This window comes from Oryctolagus cuniculus, chromosome 11, assembly GCF_051225735.1.
Source record: "Oryctolagus cuniculus isolate XC-2025 breed Fujian yellow rabbit chromosome 11, ASM5122573v1, whole genome shotgun sequence".
NCBI lineage: Eukaryota > Metazoa > Chordata > Mammalia > Lagomorpha > Leporidae > Oryctolagus > Oryctolagus cuniculus.
In genome coordinates, this window is record NC_142877.1 from 72,867,854 (window position 1) to 72,894,200 (window position 26,347).

Sequence of the window (26,347 nt, forward strand, 5' to 3'; positions counted from 1 at the left end):
TGCTCAACACAGATATACTTATCTGTCTCTTATCAGAAATTATTCTATGTTAAAGATACTTAGTTTCACTGTAGAATCTGAATTACTTAATTATTTGGTCTGTTCTTAGTTCAGTCTTACTTTTGTTTTTTCTTGCCATATTTAGGCTTGTGCAAAAAAAGGAGGCAATTTGTAACTATTTACAAAAACATTAGTTGTGCATGTGATTGAGAATTGGGGTTCTATAGACAGATTTTTTTTTTCCCCTCCTACATTTACAAAAATCAAACTATTTGACAAAAATGATGTGTTTTAGAACACTGAATTCAGTTAAAGAAAAGCATCACTTAATTCAGGTCAGCTAAACATTTTTGAGTGCCTGTTGTGTCTTTCTGAACACGAAAGGGCTGAGGATGCAAGACAAGTGTGCCATGAACTCTGTCTATCAGGAAACTATATTCCAGTTGGGAGACAGAAACACCGTATGAAAATATCTGTCATGAAAATTAATAATAGCAAGGCTCACTAGTAAGGGAAGAAAATTGAGTATTGAGGAAGATTAGTCCTACACTAACCTGCATAGTTTTGAAGTTAGGTACTTCTAGTCAAGTTGGCTCTCCAAGGACACAAAATGGTACTCTTATCTCTCTTTCTCAAGGTTCATATATAAATTCTTTGGTTTTTGATTTTTTAACTAATCTGTTTAAGATGTTTTGGTTTTCACTTGTTCATGGAGGGGCTTTAGAGAAGTTTTTGAATAAAAATAAAGAATAAACTCAGAAAAATAAAATTAGAATTGGTTCTATAACGTTGTTTTATATGAGGAGATCAAAAGTATACACTTTTGTTTTTCTTCATCTCAAAGTTAGTATTCTTACTGTATATCTAAAATTATTTTCTATGTACCCAGTATGTCTGGATTTGGAATGAACAGGAATCAGGCATTTGGAATGAATAACTCCTTATCAAGTAACATTTTTAATGGAACAGGTAAGCTTATTCTGGAGCTAGTACCCTATAAAAATATAGTAGATTTCTGAGATATATAGCAATTCAACATACTGGTCTTTAACTATTACAGATTTTTTTTTATTGTGTTAAATGGTAGAAATTAATGAGAAATTGACAGAAATAGGATTTAATTTAGTTAATTTAGTCAACAGTTGAGGGATATTTTATTTTTTACTTGGCATGATAATTTCTTATAATTTGTGTTAAAATAGCAGAATTATTTTCAGAACTCCTAAAGAGAGCCTGAATATGAAATCAGTCTATATTTATGCCTCAGAATCTTTTTTTGCTTCAAAGCTTTTCTTGTCCTTACCCCTATCACTGTGAGACTTGGTTGGGTGGTGTGTCATACTGACTATAGAAACCCGGATCGAAGAGAATCCTTATAATTACATGGAGCACTTACAGTTTTTTTCTACTAGTATTAATAATACTAATTTTGGCATTTAACCCTTATGAATTATTGATCCAATTTTATTGTAAAGTCAGGATTGAGTATTTGGGAAACCATTTCTGATACTTGATAGTAAAAAAAAAAATTCCTACAATCTGTTGGTTTATTTCTTTGATCTACTGCTTAAGACAGGAAAGAACAGAAGTGTGTTGCTATTTTGCTTCAGGTTTCACCCTCTTCACCCTTGCCTCCAGACCCTTTCCTGAGAAAGGATATAAAGGATGTTGTTATGATTATAGGAGCAAAGATGAACAGGATTGTTGGGAGTGAAATATATGTAAAGGAAGTGGAAAGTGAAAGAATCATCAGTGAAATGGAGCATATGTAGAAGCACAAGAGAAGATTTAATAAGGAAATGTCATTTGTGGCTATGGGCTTTTAATTTTTAATTGTTAATGTATGCTCGACAGCATAGATTAATTAAACAAGATTAAAAACTTTGAAAAAATACTACAAATTTTAGTATTTGTGTGTGGTGGTTTTGTGTTTAAGATGTTAAAATACTACAAAATACTTTACTTCCCTGTTTCTAAAATGTACTGTTTCATACTTTAATATCACTAAAATTAGGCTACATATTGCAAGTTAATTAGAGTTCTTTTTCCTAAAAGGAACATAAAGTAATGATGTATCAGTTTTAGATTCTGAATTAGGATCTTATACACTGCCATTAAATTTTAGAAGTTTTAACTAAGTTTATTTTATGCTAAAATATTTTCATAAAATATACATTTGAAGGTTTATTAATTAATTTTTGATTAAAATCTGCTCTCACATAATAAGTTCCATCTTGGAGAACCTAACAATGTATATTAAAAGTTAATATACTCATATTCAAATTTTATAATTTATAATCAAATAATTCAAGAGATTATTTGATATGTTGTAATAGTATATACATTTGTAATTTCTGTTGCCTTATTCATATGGTAGTAGTTTTCATTGAATTCATAAACTAATTTTTTAAATGTTGGGTATTAATGATTTTCTTTTACCCTTATAATTTTTAAATGGTCCACTGTCTTGGAATTTGTAGTCTTTTTTCTATTAACAAGTACTCTTAAGATAATAGTTGGTCTTTGAGATGGTCTTAATTATGAAATTTGGAGAAGAAAGTTACTATAAAATGGAAAAAGTTTTAAAGGCTATAAAACAGTAGGTGAAAAAGGTTAAATAAAGGCTGTATAGAATTAAGTTCTTCAAAAATTAACGATATAAGGTTCTAAGAACACTTAAAAGTTGAGAAAAATGTGATGATTAAAATAGGCAATGTAGATAAGCTAGATTCAGTTTTAAATTTTTAAAGGAAGCAGGATTTTTTTTTCAATTTAAAATGAGCAAAAAATTTTATTGATTGAGCATGTATTTATTTATTGAGCGCCTACTGTGTCATAGGTAATATAAACTTCTATTTTTTTTTTAATCGTAGTTCGTATTTCCCACCTACTCTCCTGATATATGGGCCCTACCCTACCCCTACTTATGTCCCTACTCTCCTACATAATTTCCTTATCCCCAGACACATATTTGTGTATGAAACCAATAGGTTAGAGGATAAAAGTCCTCAGGGGTTTGGCTTCTGCCTGCGACTCAGGTATCTTACTGGCCTTTTTTTAGGAAGTACTGTTATTGTCACATCTGTGAATAACTGAAGCTCCAAGCTTTTCAAATACAGCTCATTGGATATAGTACAGTAATATCACAACAACCTCCCTCTTGATAGTTAGCAGGCCATTGTTTTAAGTTATCATCTTCTACAAGGGAAATAGTTTGCCACCATATTCCTCATTCTGTTTTGAGTCTCAAGGATTTGGAGTTTTTAATTTCCTGGTTATCTACTACTTTGCTGAATTATTTATGAAATTCTTTGACATGAAAACAATCCACAAGTACCTTATGAGTATTTACATATACATATACCTAGTGCAGTGCTGTGTATTATTTAGGAAGAAGGCACTGTAATTGCAAATTATATTGTGGTGGGTTTCTATGATCTATTTTAAAATGTTTATAGAATCAATAACTAGTATTCTTTCTTATTTAGACGGAAGTGAAAATGTGACAGGATTGGACCTTTCAGATTTCCCAGCATTAGCAGACCGGAACAGAAGGGAAGGAAGTGGTAACCCAACTCCATTAATAAACCCCTTGGCTGGAAGAGCTCCTTATGGTAATTAAGCTTTTTAGTGATTGTTGATGGAAACTTTGCATGAGACACACATACGTAATACATATGTATACATATGTGTGTGTGTATACATTTTTGTGCTTTCTAATATCAGGTTAGGGTAATTGCCATAAATGATATGTGAAAGGTGATTTTTCTTCACAGAATTCCATGATAGCAAACTTAAATGAGAAAACTTTGTACAGAAACCCAAAAGAATATCCTCAGAAGTTATTTTCTGCTGGCATTTCTGCCTTTGTTCACTATAAGTGATTTTATTTTTGTTCTTCATTTTCTGTGCTTAATTGGCCACACATTTTTCTTTTTTTTTCAAAGATTTATTTATTTATTTGAAAGGCAGAGTTACAGAAAGAGGAAGAGACGGAGAAAGATCATCCATCCACTGGTGCACTCCACAAATGATCACAATGGCCATGGCTGGGCCAGGCCGAAGTTAGGAGTCTGGAACTCTATCTGGATCTTTCATGTATGATGCAGGACCCAACTAATTGGGCCATCTTCTGCTGCTTTTCCAGGCACATCAGCCTGGAACTGTATTTTAAGCTGAGCAGCTGTGACTCCAACTGGCACCCACATGAGATCCTGGCATTGCAAGTGGTTGGCTTAACCTGCTACACCACAATGCTTGTCCCAGTCATGTTTATTCAAACGAATGTGTTCATAGTGATTAATAATTAAGCCATGGTTTCTTAGTATCCACACTGTGGGCTTTTAGCTTGGATAATGTTTTGCCGAAAAATGATGCAGGGCAGGGTTTGTATGGGGTGTTAGCAACATTCCTGACCTGGGCCTACTAATGCCAGTAGGACCCTGAACTGTACCCTCATCCCCACTGTGTCAAAAATATTTCCAGGCATTCACAGATGTCCCCTGGGGGGAATTATCACCTCTATCGGAACCATAAACTCATGGCTTGGATGGTTTATGTATACTCTTGGTCATCATTAATATCTTTTGCCTTTTTTCACTGTCTTTAATAAATAAGATTTGGTTAATAAAGGCTAAATAAAAAGAAAGGGAGGAAAGCATATTTAATAACAGAATAACAACTTAAGCTTGAAAATTTCTGTAATAACAGTGTGCCCATATTGTTTATCACATAAGTTAGTTCCTCTTAGCAAAACTGCATTTATAGGGATCATTTCATCATTTACTCTGAAGCACAATATTTTTTCCCATTTTCAACAAAGCAGGATTTCTGTGTTTTTCAGAATATGAATACAAGTGACAGTATGTGAAGAAGGGAAAATTTTATTGTTCATATTCTAAAGTTTTAAAATTAGTCTTCCAGAGAAAATAAAACATAATCTGCCCTGGAAGTTAGTAGCTACTTGATTTCAGTTCAGACTCTAATGTTTTTAACCTTTCCTCATAGGTCCTTTTTTTTCATCCCTTTAATCATTCCCGTTGCTCTCCTTGGACCATCTCTAGTTTCTCCATATCGTTCTTGAATTGTGGAGCCCCAAACTGGATATTGTTCTCCAATAAGGGCCCGACTAATGCCAAGTATAGTGGGAGGATTATTTCCCAGTTCTTGCATGTTTTACATCTATAACATGGAGTCCAAGAAAATCTGAAATAATATGGAGTTGTTTTATAATTGATTGCAATTTGCTCACTCTGTAAGTCACTTTCAAGTAGCATACTGACATGTTCTTTTAAATTTTATTTTGTTCATTTGTATTTGACGGTTAACTGGTGTTTATAGTATTTATTCAAATATTTAAATCAAACTATTAAACCAGATTTTAAATTATTACCATTAGAAAATCATATTTTAAGCACCTATGTAAAATATTAGAATTATAGGATTTACACTTATTTCCCTTGTGTTAGTTTGTATGTTGAGTTATTAATCAATAAATCAAGATTTAGTTCCCCATTGTTATTCTGAATACTAATTCTTTGAAGTACACTTTCATAACATTTTAAAGAAGCTTTTGGTGTATTATGAGCAAAGATAACTCTTTATACTCTATAGCCCATTATCACAAGTATCAATTGCAATTCTCCGGATTACTTTTTTTACCTAGTTGGAATGGTTACAAAACCAGCAAATGAGCAATCCCAGGACTTCTCAATACACAATGAAGATTTTCCAGCATTACCTGGTTCCAGTTATAAAGATCCAACGTCAAGTAATGATGACAGTAAATCTGTAAGTACCTGAAAATTGTGTATGTGAGTGATGTAGTTTTTTTCTTTCAGATTTCTCTTGTATTAACAGTTACTTACTAAATACATTACAAAACTGTTTATCTTGAATATCTGTAATAATCTAACTTCTGAAGACTGTGGAAAAGCTTTATAACTTAGAAGATAGCCTATTTTTTTCCTATTTCATATAGGTTTGCAAATTTCTGTTGAACTTCTCAGAGTTAATTTAGACTTTTATTGTAGTCCCTGTCAGCTGGATCCCATGAAGTTTGATAATATAGCCTTCTAAGGAGCTGTGTTTTTCTTGAGTAAGTTCTCTCCTTGAAGAATCTTTATACACATTTTATACCTGTGTTGATTCAGCCAGCTCAGCTTCCTCTTTCTGACTTAACAAATGTGTTTATTTCTTCCACATTTCACTGAAAATAGCTTTTTTGTATGTATAATGGTAGTTTGTATAATACTAAAATAATTGATAAAGAAGATTGTTGGGTAAGACTTCAAATAAGTGTAAATTTTAAAAATTCATATGTTCCTGAGTTGAATGTTGCTTTGGTGTTATTTTGGGGAATGACCTATATTTAATTTTTAAAATTAAAGCATTGAAGAGTGTAATTTAAAGTGTATCCCAAAGCATTAAGCCCTGAGAGGGAGAGAGAGAGAGAATGGTATTTTTTTTCCTGTGACTGAAGATATGAGATAATCAGAATATTTTCCCTAAATTTTTTGTACTTTTAAATGCTCAGAAGTAGATGATATTTGGAAACATAATTTCCATATAAAACTTGAGAAAAACAGGTAATAATGTATTACCAATTTAAATATAAGCATGAATAGCAAAGCATAAATATATAAACTTGAATTTGTACACTTAATAAATTTTAATGTCACTTTTTTTTTATGCTAGAATTTGAATACATCTGGCAAGACAGCTTCAAGTACGGATGGACCCAAATTCCCTGGAGATAAAAGTTCAACGACACAAAATAATAATCAGCAGAAAAAAGGGATCCAGGTGTTACCTGATGGTGGGACTCTACAAATATGTCAAAGTCTTACAGAATGCATTTTCTCTGCTTTTCCTCACAAATAAAAACGACTATTTTTCTTTGCAGGTCGGGTTACTAACATTCCTCAAGGGATGGTGACGGACCAATTTGGAATGATTGGCCTGTTAACGTTTATCAGGGCAGCAGAAACAGACCCAGGAATGGTACATCTGGCATTAGGAAGTGACTTAACGACATTAGGCCTCAATCTGAACTCTCCTGAGTAAGTTTTTTTCTTTTCTTCCACGTTTGTATGTGATACCACTCTGCAAAATTTCAACATTAATCTCTTCATCAAATTATGTCTCCTGCTGCCACTCTGTTGCTGTTACCTGTTCACTGTTCAGGTCATTCCCTTTCTTAGTAGCACCTACATCAGTGTCACTCTGGAATATCATTCTGGTTATGATTTGGCAGTTTCAGTGTATACATATATGAGGGTTCTTGAAAAGGTTCATGGAAAAATGTGTATTGAGAATAAACCATATGCATAGATTTAAAAATTTTTTGCACTGAAATAAACTTAATCTTCTATTTTTTCATGAAATTTTTGAAGTAATTTCAAGTGATGCTTCCAAAATCCTGAAACATACACAAACCAAAACATGCCATAAAATTTTCAGTTACCTTATAATCTTTATTTCATGGATATCACTACTTTGAATTTGTGAATTTCCTTTACTGTGTGTTCCTTCTACTGTAACATAAACTGTGTGAAGACACTAAAACAAAAAACAAATCCTGAAATCTCAGATCCTTAAGCTTCTCTCCAAAAATCTCCCACAGTATGTCAGTCTTTTCTTTAATCATTCCATTGATCTTGTGATTTCCAATAACTGCAGACCCTCCATAATTTTAAATTTGTATTCCCATGCTCTCTGAACAACACTTCTGTTTTCTTTCTCTTTATTTTTTATAAAGATATTTATGTATTTATTTGAAAGGCAGTGTAGAGAGAGAGAGAGAGAGAGAGAGATTGTCCATCCTCTGGTTCACTCCTCAGATGGTCTCATCTGCTGAGGTTGGAGTAGGAAGCTGGATCAAAAGTAGAATTGCTGGGATTCTACCAGGCGCTCATGTGAGACACTGGAGTTGCAGGTGGCAGCTTAACCCGCTCTGCTACAATGTTCATTTTATTTATTCTTCTGTTTGTTTGTTTTTTATTCTTTTTTTTTTTAAAGGCTATTTGTTTATTTGAAAGAGTTACAGAGAGATCTTCCATTCGCCAGTTCACTCCCCCAATGGCTGCAATAACTGCGACTAGGCCAAGCCAAAGCCTGGAGCCAGGAGCTTCATCCAGGTCTCTCATGTGGGTGACAGGGGCCCAAACACTTGGGCCATCTCCTGCTGCTTTTCCAGGCATATTAGCAGGGAGCTGGATTGGAAGTGGAGCAGCTGAGACAGAACCAGTGTCCATATAGATTGTCAGCATTTCTGGCAGTGGCTTTACTCAGTACACCACCACATTAGCCCTTGGTCTATTGATTCTTACAGCTTATTACTCCTCTTCAATATGACTATCACTCCCTGTGATGAACTCATTTCCTTGTTTTCCTTTAAGTCCCATGGCCAACCATAATTGCTTTTTTACATTTACCGTTGACTACTTTACTCCCCTCTGACTTTGTCATGCATGCATGGCAAAACTACAACTGTGGTTATAATTTTTGCCTGTTCCATTCCTTTTTTTTTTTTTTTTTTTTTTACAGGCAGAGTGGATAGTGAGAGAGAGAGAGACAGAGAGAAAGGTCTTCCTTTTGCTGTTGGTTCACCCTCCAATGGCCGCCATGGCTGGCGCGCTGCGGCCGGCGCACCGCGCTGGTCCGGAGGCAGGAGCCAGGTGCTTCTCCTGGTCTCTCATGGGGTGCAGGGCCCAAGCACTTGGGCCATCCTCCACTGCCTTCCTGGGTCACAGTAGAGAGCTGGCCTGGAAGAGGGGCAACCGGGACAGAATCTGGCGCCTGACCGGGACTAGAACCCGGTGTGCCGGTGCCGCTAGGTGGAGGATTAGCCTATTGAGCCGTGGCCTCCATTCCTGTTCTGTTCTGATGAACCCAACTAGGGGAAAGTGCACAGGCTCACTGTCTGATTCCTTTTCATGTTTTGTGACCAGGACCTCAAAAATAGACCTTTAATTCTGCCAGACAGCATCATACCAAGGATACCTAGTCTATTCACTTTTTCGCTCTCATATATATAGCAGTTTTACACTTTCACAGACACTTAATATAAGAACTTGTAACTTTCCCTCTGTCCTATACTTGCTTTTTATTTCTGTTTCACTAAGAGAGGTGGAAATAATCAGAAGACAACATCAGCATAGTCTTGCCACCAAATCTTAGTACCTGCTGCCATCTACATCTACCTTATTGTTTTCTTGTTCTCTGTTACCATAGTCAATCCATGCTATTTATAACCTCTTATGAAAACTTAACAGTTTTCCACTCTTAGATGGTATCATTTCCAGCAGCATACAGATACACTGTTACTTCTCTTTTCAGAAGAAAAATTGTCTCTTGATCTGTCTCCTTGAATCACATGTCCATTTCTTTATTCTCCTTTGAAGCAAAACACAAAAGAATAATCTGACACTATTGGTGTAGCTGGTAAGGCCACTGCCTGTGGTGCCAGCATCCTATATGGATGCCCATTTGAGTCCCGGCTACTCCATTTTCAATCCAGCTCCCTGTTGCTGTGCTTGGGAAAGCACCAGAAGATAGCCCAAGTCCTTGGGCCCCTGCACCCAAGTGAGAGACATGGAAGAACCTCAGGGCTCCTGGCTTCAGACTGGCCCAGCTCCAGCTCTTGCGGCCATTTGTGGAGTAAACCAGTGGGTAGAAGTTCTCTGTCTAGCTCTACCTTTTAAATAAACAAATAATCTTTAAAAAAATTTTTCTGTTGAACTCATTCAATCATGGTTTTGCCTCTGCCACTCCACTGATATTAGCCTCATTCAGCTTATGAAATGACCCCCTTGTTGTTAAGTTCAGTGATCTCTTCTAGGAACTCTTCCTCCTTAATACACATTCTCATTTTAATTTGAGGACACCATTCTTACCTGACCTCACTGGTTGACCCTTCTTTATTTCCTTTGCTGATTCTTCCTTTTCTTCTTGACCCTTTTTGGTTAGAGCTCTACATTTGCTCCCTTGGTAGTCATTTGCGGAAGTCTTGTATTTTTAATTGATATATATATGGATATATACAGAATCTGAGTGTATCTTACTATTTTATACTGCTACCACCCTGGTTTGAATCATTATTCTTTGTAGCCTGGGTACTCTGTTAGTCACTCAACAACTATCTTTGATTATCCCTTTCTCCTTCCCAAGCAATCTCCTCTTCATATAGCAGCCAGGACAAACCTTTTTGAATAAGTTGCTCCTTTGTTCAGTACTCAGTAAGAGTTTGTAGTTTCATTAGGATTAAATATCCAAAGCCTTGCCTACAAGGTCTTCCTAGTGATCGTCTTTCCCATCATCCTTCCTCAGCAACTTTTCCCTTCGTTCACTGTGTCACAGCTTCCCTTTTCCTTCTGTGTATGGCAACCATGCCCTGCCTCAGTTGGTGTAGCAGTATCCTCTGACAAGAGCAGTTTTTTGCTCGGTAATTAATATGATTATCTCCTCCTTTTCCTTCAAGTTTTGTTAAGATCTGACTTCCTCAGTGATACCTTACCTGACCACACTACTTTAAATATGCAGCCAGTCTCTTCTCCCAAACCCTCCCCTAACACGGGCAATTATATATTGATCTATTATGCCAATTGTCTGCCTCCCTCCAGTCTGCCATCTTCAATCAGAAAGTTTCATGTTGTTAGTGATAATTATTTGTTCATTGATCCATCTCAAGCACCTAGAACAGTGCCAGACGTATAATAGGCACTCCGTAAATGGTGATTTTGAAACTGCTTTTCATACTGACATTTTATTCCCTGGCCACATAAATGGAAAAGTAGTTTAACTTAGGGGCATGATGAATTCAAAGCATTTTGAATTGAAACAGTTAAAAGCAGAACATTTTTATTTGTTAATACATGGTGTTACTAATGCTGTATGACTGTTGAGGGAAGTAGTCCTATTGTATTTTTCACATACATATTTGTTTTGGTTTCCTGCTGTTTAACTCATACTAAACCCAAGAAAAGGAATTAGAAGTAAAGAGGCTCATTTTATATTTTAAGTCTTTGTTTCTCCTGATTTTTCTGAAATAAAATTAGATATATTTTTTTCTACTTTGGACTTCAAATTGGTTTTTTTCCCCCTTTTTCAGAAATCTCTACCCCAAATTTGCGTCACCTTGGGCATCTTCACCTTGTCGACCTCAAGACATAGGTAGGAGAATCTATTTGTGTTGAGATCTTTTAAAAAGATATTTACAACTGAGAATCAGTTAATAAGGCTTTTTTCATTTTATTATCCAGACTTCCATGTTCCATCTGAGTACTTAACGAACATTCACATTAGGGATAAGGTGAGTGTAGTTTATTATTCTACTCAGTCAGCATGAATTTATTTTCCAGGTACTGTTTTTCAGTTCAGATAGCATAATATTTTTTAAATAATTAGTGTTCTGAGGGGTATGCTTTTGTATGTTCAGTTACATGTAACAATTTTACTTATTTTTGTTTATGCTAATGTTGATGATGTTTTCTATTTTAAAAACAAAACAATGATAGGACTGGTAAGCTATTTCTTGAATTAAATGACAGGGTACAACCATAACCACAGTTGATGGGAATAAGCTAATTTGATAAATTTCCTTCTGATTTTCTCATTTTATACACTTGTCAATAAGAATGATTTTACTTTACACATATTAACAGATTTGGTAATTTTAGTGAAGCATTATATATATATTTTTATAAAGTATTTATGACTTCTGGCTTTTTTCCCTGTATTTTTCTTTTTTTTAATTACCTAAAATTCTAATTGTATAATAATTAATCTTACTCTGTCTTTTTTCATCTAAGGAAAAAAATGCTAAACATTTTTCCTTGGAAGAACCAAGAGAGTTTATTTCTGTTAGGAAAAAAATGGTATCTAAATTTTTGCCTGGTGAAAGGATATGATTTAGTGAGAAAACAGAAGAGAGAGGACTTCAAAAAGTTCATGGAAAATGCACATTTTTTTTCTTTAAGATATATGAATGAAAGAGTTAGAGAGAAGGAGAGAGATCTTCCATCTGCTGTTTCACTCCACAGATGCCTACAATGGCCAGGGCTGGGCAGGCCAAAGCCAGGAGTCAGGTCTCTCACGTGGGTGCAGGAATCCAAACACTTGGGCCATCTTCTGCTGCTTTCCTAGGAACATTAGCAGGGAGCTGGATCAGAAGTGCAGCAGCTGGGACTCGAATTAGCACTCATATGGGATCCCAGCATTGCAGGTGGTGGCCTAACCCACTACAGCACAACGCCTGCCCCAAAATGTGCATATTTTGAAAAAACTATGCATGGGTTTCAAAATTTTTTGCACCAAAATAAACTTACCATCTAATTCTGTTCTGTGAACTTTTTGATGTACCCTCATATTTATGTTATACACATGTGTGTGTGTTTGTATGACAGCATTCTCAGTCTGTGCCATATAGGCAAGTAAAGGAATATGATACCTAAATAGATGGAAAGCAAGATTTATGAGATAGAGAAGCATCTAGTATTTTCTCTTTGTGGAGTATGTGATTTGCTGCTGTCTCTTCTTACTATCTCCACTAAAGATCTCTTTTGCTCCCTTTACCTAAGTTTCTAGACCCTTTTCTTACGCCAATTTGAAAAATGCTAATTTAGGAGAATTTGTTGCATGAAGGACTGCTGCCTGAATGGGAATAACATAAATGAAGAGAAAAGTTGCATTCAGAGAATGTGTACCGTTCAAATAAAATGTAGATATAGGATCGGGTAAAGAGATAAAAAACATTTTTATTTTAGAAAACTTTTAAGGTTTCTTTTGAATGTGAGAATTTGAGATTATTATCTCACCTACAGTTTACAGTTTGGTAGGCAGTTAGTTCTGTTTCTGCCTTGTGGAGGAAAATGCAAAGTAGTCATCTTTCAGTCATCCATTTAATCAAAATAAAAAAATCATCTCTGTGACTTGTTAACACAGCCAAGTGTTGTGAATCACTGTTGAATATCGACTCAGTTAATATTTCTTAAAAGCCTTCTTTGTACCTGGCACTCTGTAAGGTGTTTTCAAATGTTCTCATTTACATTCTTAGCAACCCTTATAAAGGTTTCATTATCCACATTTATAATAAAAGCTCATAGATGCTAAGTAACTTGGACATGGTTATATTAAGTAATAGAACTGGATCTTGAACCTGAGTCCTGTGTCTTATCATAGTCTTCTTGTATTGTCACTGTATTGGATATTAATAAATATTGAGAGTGAGACAGTCAACGTTTTGTCTTCCTTGGAAGTTTTTATTTGGATTTTTTCCCTCATTTGGTATGTCAGATAGGTGTCTGAATTGTTAAGTAACTTTAGTCTTTGAAATAAGGAGCAAAATTGCCTTTTAGAATTAAGCTACTGTGTATGTAATCATGTTATATCTGTGAAGAGTTTATCTTTCCCTTGGTAGCAGTTGTATATTAGGCTTTTCCAATTTGTTTTATGTTTCAAAATAATTTATTTTTCTTTTTCAGCTGGCTGCAATAAAACTTGGCCGATATGGAGAAGACCTTCTCTTCTATCTATATTACATGAATGGAGGAGATGTATTACAACTTTTAGCTGCAGTAGAGCTGTATGTTCACTATACTTTAATTACTTCTGTATTATCATGGATTGCTTTATATGATAACTAAGTTTTTTTATAAATATTCCAATAAGACTTTTTTCTTTATTTTTTTGAGATTTATTTGAGAGGCAGAGATGGAAAGGCAGAGGTGGAAAGAGAGAGAGAGAGAGATCTTCTATCCATTGATTCACTCCCCAGATGGCCATAATGGCCAAGGCCAGGCCAGAGCCAGGAGCCAGGAGCTTCCTCTGGATCTCTCGCAGGGGTGCAGGGGGCCAGTACTTGGGCCATCCTCTGCTGCCTTTCCAGGCGCATTAGCAGGGAACTGGATCGAAAGTGGAGCAGCTGGGAGTCAAACTGGCGCCTGTCTGGGATGTCGGCATTGCAGGCAGAGGCTTAACCTTCGGTGCCACAGCACCAGCTCCCAACTAAGTATTTTTAAGTGAAAATATTTAATTAAGAAATTTAAGTTGTTTTTCATTTAGTATGATGAATTTAATTTAGAGTGAAACCATATGCTACTATGGCTTCATAATTATACGTAAAAGGAATTTCAAACTTAAATAATGCTAAATTTATAAGGAGACAGAATCAGCTCAGCTCATGGATTTGGTGAATTTTTCTAAATAAAATAATTATAAGAATTTCATATTCTTAAGGAACTATATATGTTTATAATAAGACACTGAATATCATCATTTAGTAAGTACCTACTGAATATTATATAGGCAAGGCACTGTATATTTGTTGTGTGCTTTTAAGTACTGATAAGGTGAAAGCTACATTATCAGCAGCTTATTGGCCAATTTAAGTAGAAATTAAAGAAACTGATGTGTTGGGTACTGTTTTTTTCATATACCTATTTTTATCTGATGGTCTCAGATAAAGTTTTGTGTTACTTCTCCTATGTCCAATGGTAACAATGTTTTGTTACCAAGAGACTGTTTTGTTTGTTTATTTTTTCCCCAAAGAAACCTTTTATTTAGGGAATACAAACTCCATGCATTTAATAAAAACAGCTTTAGGAATATAGTGATTCTTTCCACCATACCTGCCCTCCTACCCTTCCTGCTCCTCCTACCATTCCCAGTCCCATTCTCCACTAAGATCCATTTTTAATTAACTTTATACACAGAAGACCAAGTCTATACTAAGTAAAGAGTTAAACAATTTGCATGGAACAATAAAAAAAAAAAAAAAACCTGTTCCTCAACAGTCAAGGCAAAGTCATTACATCTCGAAGTTAATTTCACTTTTTTTTTTTTGAAGAACTTAATTAACTTTAAAGAAGCAGCCGAGAATGATGCATCTTTTGTAAGCAATTAGACATAACTATGAGACATAAGACCTCCATTTAATATATTAAAAGAAAATCAGTCCTTGAGAACAAGTTTTATAATCAAGGAAGCACCTAAGAAAACAAGCAATGGAGTTGGACACTTAGACATAACTAAAACTTAGGGAACAAAGATATCCTCCACTAAATACACTAGAACAAATAAAGTCTTTGAGAACAAATTTTGCTGTTAACTCTCATAATACAACTCTTTGAGGACAGAGGTCCTGCATGCGAAGTTAGTGCACAGTGATACCTGTTGTTAATTTAGAGACTTCTATTTATTATGTTTACTCTAGAGTGAATTGCTGGTACAAATGTATAATTTTTTCTTATTTCTCAACTGCGATGATTAATTTTTCTCATATTTTCCCTTAATTTTGTAAAATACAGATCATTACCTGATCCTTTTGTTGCTAAGTGTAATATATATCAGTATTATATATAAATATATATATATATTCATTTCCTCATTCATCCATCTATAATTGGCAGTTCTGTTTCTTATTTATATTTCTCCAAACTACATTATTGTGTAGTTAGAATGAATTTACATGGTGGGTTGTTTTTGTGGGACTTTTTCCTCTGGATGTTACTTGCCCAGTTTGTGAATGGCATGGATTCTCATCGATTCTTGCTTGTTTTCTAATGGATATCCTCTAGCTTTTCAGAATTGAAGATCAGTGAATATATTTGAACAAAAATAGGACATTCATTAAGACTTTTAAAAGTGAATATTCTGTTTTCCATAGTTAGAAAATTATATGAATTCCAATTGTTAATTCAAATATACTTTGTATTTAATTCCTCATCAAATAATGTAAACAGTTGTGGTTTTTGTTTGTTTTAATGAATATCTCAGTATCTGTTGAATGTTAAAAAGAGCCAGAAAGGAGTGACATTTCTGGAACATGCTGTATCCTTATTTGGTCTGCCTAAGTTTTTTTCACTTTGCTCACAAAACTTTTTTTTTTTTTTTAAACCTTTTAGGCTTTTATTTAGTGTGAAAGGTACATAGAAAAGTGAGGGCTTTAGTTCAGGTTAAAGTGAAGGGAAAATCTGGAAACTAGGGTAGCGTCCATACCAAGCAGAGAGCAGGCCAGAAGCCACGTGCAACAAGCGCCTGGAGCTGCTATCCACTGCTTATCACCGGCAGCAAAGCAGAGGCATGGAGCCTTTTGGGACGCGCCTTGCCTTTTATATATTTCTCACAGGGGAGTGGCTTGTGGGCAGGTGGGCGCTCAGGTATGGCCAGGTAGAGCATGATGTCACACAGGGGCATGCTGAGGGTATCAGGTAGGGTTGCTCACAGAACTTTTAAAGTCACATTTTGTTTATATAAAAAGTTTCTTAAGCTAAATAAAGGTGTCTGAATTTGTAAAATGTGTTATCTGGACAAATTAAGAAATTACTTTCCTATATTTATTTCAGTAGGGCTGTATGTAATAGCAATAAGGAGTCAGGATTAAGAAGCATGAGCAGTTATATATTTTATGTGTAATTTTTTTCTGAGAAAAATTTATAAAACAAAGCTGTGTGAGCCTCAAGAAAAATTAATTATCATTTTCTTTTAAAAATTGAAGTTTTAACCGTGATTGGAGATATCACAAAGAAGAACGAGTATGGATTACGAGGGCACCCGGCATGGAGCCAACAATGAAAACCAATACATACGAGAGGGGAACATATTACTTCTTTGACTGTCTTAACTGGAGGAAAGTAGCTAAGGTATATTTCTTTCCTTATGTAAATGTTTAAAGCTAGACTTGCAAAAAGAATTGTTGTCTTTGATTTGTTTATATGCACCAGTATATCCATGTGCTAGATATTTGTCAAGTCTTGGTGTCTCCACTTCTCCTTTGGTAGGAGAGTGTCTAAAAATAGTTCATTTCACTAACAGGAAAACTATTGAACTTGGTAAGAGATTCTGTAATTTTGCACAAACCTTGGTAACATTTGCAATGTTTTTGTCTAATGAATTGTAAAATAAAGATACTCACTTCCAACTCCAGTCATGTATTTATCTATCTTTATATTGTTACTTTATGTAAGTATGAAATTATCCTAGCAGTATTGCTTTTCTTTCATTTCAAAGATTTATTTATTTTGAAAGTCAGAATGACAAGAGAGGGATTTTTCATCTACTGGTTCACTCCCTAAATAGTCAAAATAGCCAGGGCTGGGCCATGCTGAAGCCAGGAGCCAGGAGCTAGGAGCTTCATCCAGGTCTCCCATGTGGGTAGCAGGGGTCCAACCACTTGGGCCGTCATCTGCTTCTTTTGCTAAGCCTTTAGCAGGGAGCTGGGTCAGAAGTGAAGCAGCCAGGACACAAACTGCTGCCTATGTGGGATGCTGGCATTGCAGGTGGTAGCTTTACCTGCTATGCCACAATACCAGCCCCAGGAATATTGCCTTTTTTTTATTTTTTGACAGGCAGAGTTAGACAGTGAGAGAGAGAGAGACAGAGAGAAAGGTCTTCCATTGGTTTACCCCCCCAAGTGGCTACTACGGCCGGTGCGCTGCGCCAATCCGAAGCCAGGAGCCAGGTGCTTCCTCCTGGTCTCCCATGTGGGTGCAGGGCCCAAGGACCTGGGCCATCCTCCACTGCCTTCCCGAGCCACAGCAGAGAGCTGGGCTGGAAGAGGAGCAACTGGGATAGAATTCGGCGCCCCGACTGGTACTAGAACCTGGGTTGCCGGCGCCGCAGGTGGAGGATTAGCCTGGTGAGCTGCGGTGCTGGCCCAGGAATTTTGCTTTTTTATACATAAATTCATAGCACAAAAGAACTGTGAATTTTTCTTTGCAAATCATTTAAAGAAAGAAAATTGCAACCATCACTCTTCTATGACTAGTATACTAAATACTGAGGAGAGATTTGGTATAGATAAAAGTTATTTTTTTCTAATTAGAAATGCCTTCATAACTGTTCCATGTACAAAATTTCCATCAGTATCAGTTTCAGCATGGTTCACATGTGTGTTTTGTGCCTTGTGTGTACCTTATTTATGTAGTGTAGAATATAACTTAGATCATCTGATTTCCCAACTCCAAGATTTCTCAGAATGCATCTTTAATTCTGAACTGAAGAGTTAGTTTTACTTGTTTTAAGTAAATTTAAACAGAAAGGAAAAATCTCTAACTAGTTCTTTGTACAGATTTTTAAAATTTTATTTGGTTCTTAAAAATCAGCTTTACAAAACTGATAAAAATATTATAAGAATACAGGGTAGGCCGGCGCCGCGGCTCACTAGGCTAATCCTCCGCCTTGCAGCGCTGGCATACCGGGTTCTAGTCCTGGTTGGGGCGCCGGATTCTGTCCCGGTTGCCCCTCTTCCAGGCCAGCTCTCTGCTGTGGCCTGGGAGTGCAATGGAGGATGGCCCAAGTGCTTGGGCCCTGCACCCCATGTGAGACCAGGAGAAGCACCTGGCTCCTGCCTTCGGATCAGCACGGTGCGCCGGCCGCAGCGGCCATTGGAGGGTGAACCAACGGCAAAGGAAGACCTCTCTCTCTCTCTCTCTCTCTCTCACTCTCTCACTATCCACTCTGCCTGTCAAAAATAAAAAATAAAATAAAAAAAAAGAATACAGGGTAAAATGCTTGCTAGATATTTACCACAAAAAAGTTTTATATTCCAAGAAGATATCATGTAGAGCTTGAAAAAAGTAAAAGGAAAATATGAGCCAAACAAAAAAAAGCAAACGAATACACACAAGAATCTGAATTTATTATTATTATTCTATTACTGTTATTGTTATTATTATTTAGGTGTTTCTCAGTGGGTATTCAGTTTCAAACCAAGCCCATATACTGTATATGAGTATTTTAACAACTCTAATTAATATGAGTATCTTGGTTGTAAAAGGTACATCCATGTCTTAACCTTTTAGTTAAATAGAAATAATTACATTAATTTTAAAAAGTATGAGAGTACATTTTTTAAAAAATTTTTATTTATCTGAAAGTCAGAGTTACACAGAGAAAAGAGGCAGAGAGAGCGAGAGAGACAGAGAGGGAGGTCTTCCATCCACGGTTCACTCCCCAGATGGCCGCAACGGCTGGAGCTGCGCTGATCCAAAGCCAGGAGCCAGGAGCTTCTTTTGGGTCTCCCACGTCGGTGCAGGGGCCCAAGGACTTGGGCCATCTTCTACTGCTTTCCCAGGCCATAGCAGAGAGCTGGATCAGAAGTGGAGCAGCCGGGTCTCAAACCGGCGGCCATATGGGATGCCTGCGCTTCAGGCCAGGGTGTTAGCCCACTGCACCACAGCGCCAGCCCGGAGACTACATATTTTACCCACTGTTTTAAGAAATGTAATCTTTTTGTCTTGGTTTTGAACTTAACTCTCGCTGCTATTTGTGCTTTAACCTGGTACAAGTTTCCTTTCCACATGTTTTCTTTTCCATAGACTGTAGATGTTATTTTCCTGTAAGTTATTATGAAGATTAATTGATTATACACACAAACTGAATCCAGTGCTGGGCACATACTGTGTATTTGATACTTGGTGGTAGTTGTCATAGTTTTGTTGTGGTTTTATCATCATTGTTCTTACAGTTTACTGCTGTTCTTCCAAAGTTGGAAAAATTGTACTTGACGGTTGTTAGGTTAGGTCATTAGTTCTCAAACTTTAGCTTGCATCAGAATCACCTGGAGGCCTTTTTAAAATACAGATTTCTGGGCTATATGTACTTCCATTGTTTCTGATCTCCTATGTGTATGTATGGGATCTGAGAATGTGCTTCCCTAGCAAGCCCCCACGTGATACCAATGATGATGCTGTTCCTCGTGTAGGGCCACACTTTAAGAGCATCTGAATTAGGTGGTACTGCAGAAGAGAAAAAGTACCTTTGGAGGGGAGAAAGGTTATATTTTAAGTAACCAAATACTCTTCATTGCATTTGAAACTTTTTGTTCAATTTCAGTGTGTATTCTAAATTTATATAAGCAAAAAGAATGGATCTTTTTTTGCCGGGGATAGCTATATAGTTTTAGTTCATTAGATATATGTGAGCAAATCCACTTTTGTAAGAATCAGTTTTTCAGAATTCAACTCCTCCTGTTAAGTCAAATATTTGGTAACAATGGCCGGCACCGCGGCTCACTAGGCTAATCCTCCACCTTGCGGCGTTGGCACACCGGGTTCTACCTGGTCAGGGCGCCGGATTCTGTCCCCGTTGCCCCTCTTCCAGGCCAGCTCTCTGCTGTGGCCCGGGAGTGCAGTAGAGGATGGCCCAAGTGCTTGGGCCCTGCACCCCATGGGAGACCAGGATACCAGGATAAGCACCTGGCTCCTGCCATCGGATCAGCGCGGTACGCCGGCCGCAGCGCACCAGCCGCGGCGGCCATTGGAGGGTGAACCAACGGCAAAGGAAGACCTTTCTGTCTCTCTCTCTCACTGTCCACTCTGCCTGTCAAAAAAAAAAATTTTTTTTGGTAACAACTTAAACGTTAATATAAAATTCCTCAACTTTCCCACAAAAGCAGTAAATGTCATATATTATTATTGTCATATATATGTTATTGAGAAATAATATCACTAGATTATTCCATATTATACTTCCACCAGGTTAAAGCATAAGATATCTTTCTAGGTAACAATTTGATATCCATGCAGACTGATACTGTTAGAAATGATTTTTGTAATGATGGCAAACAAGCAGAATTACTGGTTTCTGTGAGGCATTAATAAGCAGCTCACTTCTTGATTATTTGATATAGAGCATGAACTTTTGGAGTTGTATTACTTTCACAGCATAGATTTTTTTACAATGGCTTTTTGTTTCAAGAATGTGTTCCATGTTTTCCCAGAAATTTGATTAGGAAGTCAGAAATCTGTGTTCTTTTCATAGTACATTTATTAACAGAATTCATCAGAGCACAAGATATATTAGTACATTGGGTCTCAAGTTAACTTAAAGATCCCCATGTATAAAGTGGTGAAATTTACTGTTACAAGTAAAGAACATATATTACATAGCTTCAACTCATTATAAGAAGCCTGCAGTATGAATTAGTATTATACCTAAAGGCTTAGAAGGTATTGATTTGATCTTGACTATAATCTTAGTTTTCATTCACAGTAATTTGCGTGATCATTTTTTTCTTCAAATCATTTATTATTTTGATAGAATTGTAATAATAGGTTATGAAGTAGATAATTTAAAGCATGTATTTATACCCTTAAATTTTTTGTTCCTGAATTCTGGGATTCGTTTCAGTATTTATAGACTTCCTTTACATCAATAATTTATGTAAATAAAAATTTTGATATTGATTTGCTTATTCTGTGTTTTTAAGTAATCTTAACTTTTTAACAGGCCATATTATCCTATGTAATTTTGCTAAAGTGACACATCCCACTAATTTGTGGTAATTCAAATAGTATATGTAATCTTGATGTGTAAAATTTTTGAAATAATTTCTTCCACAAAATTTTTAGGTGATAGAAGCAGTCCTGTTTCCAGTAGTTTTCCCAGCATCTTAAATATTTAAGGATTATCTTAGTCTGACTTTAGGTTGTAAAACTAAGAGAATTTCTAATGCTTAGTATTTACTACATTGCAGCCTGATATAAATGTGTTTTTTTTTTTTTTTCATTAATTTTGCTAGTACACTTCAGTACTATCTTTAAACATAGCACTCAGGGTCTTATTAAAAAATATTTCTAATAATTATATGTAAGGTAATTTATCATTTTCTTCCTAAATCTTAAAATACATTTATTATAATTAAAAGAGGACTTTTTAAAAAATTTTTTGAGAAAACATTCCTGCAGTATATATTTGTCTCTTAAAGCAGTGATGACATTAACACTTTTGTAATAATGATTTTACTTGATAATCTGAATCTAGTGTATAACTTCAGTTTTACTTAAAATAAAACATGTAACATTTTGAGACTACCTAGCCTAATTTCAATAGAAAAACTGAAAACATTAAAAGATGTTTAAAAGTACCTATAGCTCTTTGTATCTTTTTAAATTATAATATTGTTATAAAAATTTTCCATTAACAGCAAATATATATAGACCCTATAATATATAATTTTAAAATACTATTTAAAAAATTATGTGTTTTGATCCTGAAATGAAGAATGCTTGTGTTAATAATTCATTGGTTGTTAATTTACATACCTGTTAGGGGACTGGCACTATCCTAAACGGTAGGTAGTGATATACAAAACAGGCACACTTCCTACTGCTACAGAATCTACAGTGGTATGCATATGTGTGGTATATGTATACATGTAAGATAAACATGTAGGCCAGCATCGCGGCTCACTAGGGTAATCCTCCGCCTTGCAGCGCTGGCACACCGGGTTCTAGTCCTGGTCGGGGCGCCGGATTCTGTCCCGGTTGCCCCTCTTCCAGGCCAGCTCTCTGCTGTGGCCCGGGAGTGCAGTGGAGAATGGTCCAAGTGCTTGGGCCCTGCACCCCATGGGAGACCAGGAGAAGCACCTGGCTCCTGCCATCTGATCAGCGCGGTGCACCGGCTGCAGCGCGCTGGCCGCGGCGGCCATTGGAGGGTGAACCAATGGCAAAGGAAGATCTTTCTCACTGTCCACTCTGCCGGTCAAAAAAAAAAAAAAAGATAAACATGTAAAAGAGCTATGCTATCAACAATCAAACTAAAGAGATACCAGGGTATTCAAAGCTTTTTGTGATTTAAGAAGAATAAAATACATACAAGACAAGAAGAAAAGAATAAATAACAGTAGAAGACAGAATTAGACCTGTATAAATCTAAATTTCTTATATACAAGAGTCTTTGAAGTTTTTTAAAATTAATTTATCATGTTAAAACTATTTGTACTCCTGGGTCCAGCACTGTGGCACAGTGTAGGCTAAACCTCCACCTGTGGTGCCAGCATCCCATATGGACCACTGGTTCATGTTCTGGCTACTCCTCTTCCGATCTAGCTGTCTGCTTACAGTCTGGGAAAGCAGTGGAAGATGGCCCAGATCCTTGGGCCCCTACGCCTATATGGGAAACCCAGAAGAAGCTCCTGGCTCCTGGCTTCAGATCAGCTCAGCTCCCTCCGTTGTGGCCATTTGAGAAGTGAACTAGGGAGTGGAGGACCTTTCTCTCTTTCTCTCCCTCTCTTTATAACTACCTCTCAAATAAATAAATAAAATCTTAAAAAAATTTACATTCAAGGGAAGAAATTATGTAGATGGGTGATATTATACTAATACAGTTATAGTACATTATTGTGAACCAAATTTTAATTTTATGGAACTTTGGATAGTGGACCTTATCATTTGTCAAATGTACAAGTAGAATTTTCCCCCATAACTGCATACTTTGGAAACTAAGATACCAATTTTAATTTCAGAAGAATTTAACAAGATGTTTTCTGCACTAATTTGGATAATTAGGTATACAATCAAATTATTTTAATTCTTAGGTGAGGAGAGGGAAAATAGTGGCTACACAGGCTACACAATTAGCAGTGATATCATGGTTGTAGTGATTCTGGGATTAAAGAGTTTGATAAGCCTTAAACCCCTCTTTCTTAATTTCTCTGTCATTCATAAAATGGGAGCCATTTTAGGTTAAAATCACCATGATGTACATTTTTTTTTTTTGGTAAACTTTTGTCAGGATCAGTTTTCTCAATGTTTGTTCTAGTTTGCAGTGAAATGAAGTCAATCAGTTTTCAATCTAGAGGTAAAAATTTTAAAAGCAGTATGTTACACTGACCGATGTAGGCTAACCCTAGGTGTGCTTTCTCTTAGATAAGCAAGTTACTTGTAAGCCTCATTGTCCTCAGGTGTTAGTGAAGATGATAATGTTGACTTTACAGAGTTACTGTAAAGAATATAATAAGCTGTCCTTAAATTTTAAATACTTGGTTCTGTATCTCAAATTTAGATCCTTATGGCCTAAGTTTTTTAATTTAATGGAAATTTTCACTCAGTTCAATAATGAAAACATTCATTATAGAATCAATTTGATACAAGACACATAAGGTAAAATATGTTAACTCACGGTTGCTAATATTACTTGTTGGCTTAATCATCAATAACACATTATATATTAAGGTTTTTAATTCTTTGAATGGGATTATACTATTGTAGAATCAGAAGTTTTAGTGCCCCTGCCTTCTAGGCTTGCAGAGGATTTTTTTGGTATATAGGATTTTTAAATGCATTCTGCATCTCTAATACTAACCTTGGGGGGATTACCATTCTTTAATTTTAAGACTTATGAAATTAGTATTTTGAAAGTTTGATTGAAATGAGGGTATCCTAGTTAGCCTTTAAATATGCCTGCAGCAAAACCACTAATTTTGGATGGCAGTTGAATTATCTGTAAGTCAGAATTTAGGATTTGTGAAATGGGAAGTTTGGAGATGTGTGTGTTTTAAGATGATTTTTTTCTCCAGGTTTGAATGAGAATAGAAAAACTATGTATTGCTTTTTAAATGTGTGATAACAATCATTTGGAGAATTCTTAATTTCTAAATATTTTTCATGGACAAAAGGTAATTTTCATTGAAGAGGACTTTAGATATCCTATCATTCTTATCACTTTATATTAGAGGCATAGTAATTTCTTCCATTTTAAAATTTCTATTTTTAAATAAAAATGCACAGAATTTCAGTATCATAAACTAAATGTCCATGAATAATGTAATGACAGAAAGTCTTTATTTTTGTACTTACCGGATTGAAACTATAGCACATTATTTTTCTGCAAGTTGTATTTTACCTAGAGGAGAAAAAGTGTGTGTCTAAGTCATTATATCTGTGTCTTATTCATTCTTAGATGTGTAGGTATTTTAGTTGTGTAGGTACGAAATATTTTGGCAAAAATTTAAGATCAAAACAGAGAAAATTATCTCATTTCTTGAATTTGTGTTTTTAGGAGTTCCATCTGGAATATGACAAATTAGAAGAACGGCCTCACCTGCCATCCACCTTCAACTACAACCCTGCTCAGCAAGCCTTCTAAAAAGACTTCCCTTTTCTCGGGGTATGGCTGTCTCAGCACAATACTCAACATAACTGCAGAACTGATGTGGCTCAGGCACCCTGGTTTTAATTCCTTGAGGATCTGGCAATTGGCTTACACAAAGGGTCACCATTTGAGGTCCTGCCTTACTAATTATGTGCTGCCCAACAACTAAATTTATAATTTGTTTTTCTCTAGTTTGAGCAGGGTCTGAATTTTTTCATTTATTTTCTTTTTGCCAGCAGACAAACTTGAGTCTGTAAAGACAAGCAAGTACTGACAGAAGTTTACCATTTAGTTTCTAAAATGTAAAAAAGAGAAAACCCACAAAAGACTCAACAAAATTAGACCACAAAATTTGCATTGTTCATTGTAGCACTATTGGTAATAAAATAACAAATGTTTGTCATTTTTATGTGAAGATCCTTCTCGTATTTCATTTGGAAAGATGAGCAAGGTCTGCTTCCTTCATTTTACTTCCCCTTCTGTTTTTGAAAGGCAGTTTCGCCAAGCTTAACGCAAGAATATCTGACTGTTTCGAAGAAAGATATTGCCACAATCTCTGGATGGTTTCCAGGGTTGTGTTATTACTGAGCTTCATCTTTCCAGAATGAGCAAAACACTGTCCAGTCTTTGTTACGATTTTGTAATAAATGTGTACATTTTTTTTAAATTTTTGGACATCACATGAATAAAGGTATGTATGTACGAATGTGTATATATTATATATATGACATCTATTTTGGAAAATGTTTGCCCTGCTGTACCTCATTTTTAGGAGGTGTGCATGGATGCAATATATGAAAATGGGACATTCTGGAACTGCTGGTCAGGGGACTTTGTCGCCCTGTGCACTAAAGGGCCAGATTTTCAGCAGCCAAGGACATCCATACCCAAGTGAATGTGATGGGACTTAAAGAAGTGAACTGAGACAATTCACTCTGGCTGTTTGAACAGCAGCATTTCATAGGAAGAGAAAAAAAGATCAATCTTGTATTTTCTGACCACATAAAGGCTTCTTCTCTTTGTAATAAAGTAGAAAAGCTCTCCTCACTGCAGTGTTGACTTTGATTTGAAATTGTGAAATTATTTCTTCAACATGAAAAGTAGACCTAAAAAACTGAAGTTTTACAAATATCAAACTGAATGGTGTGACTAAATTTGAAATGTCTTTCTTTCAGCTATCAACAAGTAATTTAATGGAATGATGGTGAACCATTTTACTTGTGGGTTAAAATGTAGACATTTTTAATATTAACCAGTGAGAACTATTTTTTAAATGAATTATGGCAGTGTTAGAAATTAAACATCCTGAACGTTCTTGGGACACATCAGGATACTTTCCTCTGTGAGAAATTTACGAGAAATTTCTCGATAGACATTTGAGGTTTATTTTTATGAAGTAATGTGCAAATTAAGGTAAGCCAAAAGGTGGAGTTGGGTAGACTTTACCTTCGGTTTGCTGATCTGGATATTTCAT

The 26,347-nt window shown here is 35.7% G+C and overlaps 1 protein-coding gene across 38 annotated transcripts in view; it reads left to right on the top strand.

Moving 5' to 3' along the window:
* Window positions 1-25,920, top strand: part of CNOT2 (CCR4-NOT transcription complex subunit 2) — a 121,248-nt gene extending 95,328 nt beyond the window's left edge. For 23 of the 38 annotated variants that reach the window (XM_089308719.1, XM_089308699.1, XM_089308696.1 and 20 more), the window contains 10 exons: window positions 890-969; window positions 3,489-3,614; window positions 5,666-5,790; window positions 6,697-6,817; window positions 6,905-7,061; window positions 11,111-11,172; window positions 11,262-11,311; window positions 13,482-13,582; window positions 16,496-16,640; window positions 24,781-25,920. In XM_089308719.1, coding sequence (XP_089164845.1) covers window positions 891-969; window positions 3,489-3,614; window positions 5,666-5,790; window positions 6,697-6,817; window positions 6,905-7,061; window positions 11,111-11,172; window positions 11,262-11,311; window positions 13,482-13,582; window positions 16,496-16,640; window positions 24,781-24,867 — 1,053 coding nt within the window. In that variant the 5' untranslated portion in view covers window position 890 and the 3' untranslated portion in view covers window positions 24,868-25,920. Of the gene's footprint in view, window positions 1-889; window positions 970-3,488; window positions 3,615-5,007; window positions 5,255-5,665; window positions 5,791-6,032; window positions 6,818-6,904; window positions 7,062-11,110; window positions 11,173-11,261; window positions 11,312-13,481; window positions 13,583-16,495; window positions 16,641-24,780 lie in introns of those variants that run through there. The other 15 variants (XM_089308708.1, XM_089308712.1, XM_089308711.1 and 12 more) reach the window with 4 other exon arrangements.
* Window positions 25,921-26,347: the final 427 nt, after the last annotated feature.